At 45.4% G+C, this 2,128-nt stretch overlaps 1 protein-coding gene across 2 annotated transcripts in view; it reads left to right on the top strand.

Moving 5' to 3' along the window:
* The first annotated feature begins 1,022 nt into the window (after positions 1 to 1,022).
* slx9 (SLX9 ribosome biogenesis factor) overlaps positions 1,023 to 2,128 on the top strand; it is a 20,884-nt gene continuing 19,778 nt past the window's right edge. For both annotated transcript variants that reach the window (XM_063211709.1, XM_063211708.1), the window contains exon 1: positions 1,023 to 1,323. In XM_063211709.1, coding sequence (XP_063067779.1) covers positions 1,147 to 1,323 — 177 coding nt within the window. In that variant the 5' untranslated portion in view covers positions 1,023 to 1,146. The remainder of the gene's footprint in view (positions 1,324 to 2,128) is intronic.

Here is a 2,128-nt window from a genome sequence, read left to right as displayed (position 1 = left end):
CGGACATGGTCACTCTATTTGGTACTGAGGGGATTGCCGTAAAATCAGGGTTCTTGCACTTCTTTTCTATGGTATTTTCGGACGATCAGGGTTCGTGCACCTTTTTTTTCCACTTCAAGCACCCTAGCTGACGCTTTTATCCAAAGCAAGTTACAGTTACTATGCAGGTATTGGTTACACAATAACACTGTGTACTGTGAAAAGTGGTGGGGACATTTTAATGGCAAATTGTCCGGATATGCTGTTTTTGCATTGTATTTGTGAAAAAGTGGTGGCGACAAGCTATGTTTATCTCAAAAGTGGTATGGACATGTTCCCCCCACCGCCCCCCCCCCCCCCCCCCCCCCCCCCCCCCCCCCCCTAAAATTACGCCCATGCCAGGGAGCCTCTTTGTGCAAATGGGCCCGTCGTCCCATTCACTCTTTGCTAGAAAAAAGACTAATTTGCTTTGCATTTACATTGCTATGAGATTACCATTCAGACAGTGCTAGACTGGCCATCTAGCATAGCGGGCATTTCCCGGGCATTTTTTTAAAATATATTTCTGAAAATAGATGCCCATGAGGTTGCAGTGCCCACCGGTGAGTCAGTTCTGCACCGCTAATTACTTCTAATTATTTCTAATTATTTCTAATTATTTATCCCCCAGTCCAACCCTGCGTTCAGACGACTTTGTCCTGGGCCCAGCCAAAGCTGTTAGAGGCCCTGGGTGCTGTAGCAGTAGCCGAACAACATAACTGGAGAAATGTGACAAAATGTGGTGTTGATAACTTAGTCTATAGGCTACCAGGTAGGCTAGTGTTTAAAGTCTTATTTACACTCCTCTTGGTTTGGAATTATAGAGTAGTAGGCTAGAGTAGAGTATCATTTATTAAGGGGAAATTTTCAGTTTTCTTTCAGTTTTCAGATCCGTGTGCAACCTTTGTAGTAGTCCAGCAGATGGCAGCAACTCACCGGAAAGGAGGAGGCAGAAGGAACGAAATGCCTCTGCCCAAATTTCCCCGTGCAGCTAATCATGTAACACCAGTGGTGTGACAACAAACGTGCAGAGGAAAACACATGCGGCTTCAGCGTAATTTCAAAGTTAGGTGTTACATACAGTAGTTGTTTGCAAGCATTTGGTCTTTGTGAAGGCATTCAAGCGAAATGGTTGGAAAGATAAAGCGTATCAGACAGAAGCTCCACCAGGACGCTGTCAAAGTTGGCGAGAGTAATCTGGAGAAAGCCCCTCTGCTCTCCGAGGCCAAGCCTTTTGCCCTGCCTGGCGTCATCAAGCCCTTCGATGTGGACAAGAATGACAAGTCTACAGATGTAACTTTCAAGGTATGTATATTTTCTTGTGTGAAGCTCACTTATTGCCGTGTTACAGACGTCCCGCTACCATGGCTGGAAAACACAACATTGTATGTAGACTGACGTCAAAATACCAAACATTCTTCACAGCTGATATGTGTTTGTGTTATCACTGCGATCTCTGTTGGTAATAACTAGCGAGTAACAGTATTGCACGAGCCAAATACCAAATAGCTCAATTTTGTACACAATGTGTGTTGTTGTGCCCTTTGTGTGGGGTTGAATTCCACGTAGGGGCCTATGTTTGACAGTGTTTTGTTTTTGGTTTTTAGTGGCCTTTTTTATTGTGTGTGCTGATGCGAGTGACTGTGTTGTGTTGTTGGGGTCAGCTCTATGTTCCCACAGCCCATTGGTCCCACGGCTCATTGGTCCCATGGCCCAAATGGTCCCAGCTTATTCCTGCTGCTCCATGTTCCCACCCACAGTTTTAAGAAATTATTCAAATATAAGCTCTATGCTCTACAACTCCATGTTCCCACATTTCCAAGTAAACTAAGAGAACCAATAGGCCTAAAAATAATGCAAAAAATCTTAGTGATGTGGGACCAATGGGCTGTGGGAACATAGACATGCTCCCGTGTTGTTTGCTGTTGTGTTCTCTGTTGTGTGCTTCGTTTCTAGCTGTGTGTGTGTGTGTGTGTGTGCGTGTGTGTGTGTGTGCGTGTGTGTGTGTGTGTGTGTGTGTGTGTGTGTGTGGTGTGTGTGTGTGTTGTGTGTGTGTGTGTGTGTGTGTGTGTGTGCGTGTGTGTGTGTGTGTGTGTGTGTGTGGCAGGGG

This window comes from Engraulis encrasicolus, chromosome 12, assembly GCF_034702125.1.
Source record: "Engraulis encrasicolus isolate BLACKSEA-1 chromosome 12, IST_EnEncr_1.0, whole genome shotgun sequence".
NCBI lineage: Eukaryota > Metazoa > Chordata > Actinopteri > Clupeiformes > Engraulidae > Engraulis > Engraulis encrasicolus.
Note: the sequence above shows the minus strand (reverse complement) of the source record. Positions and strands in the feature narration are given on the sequence as shown.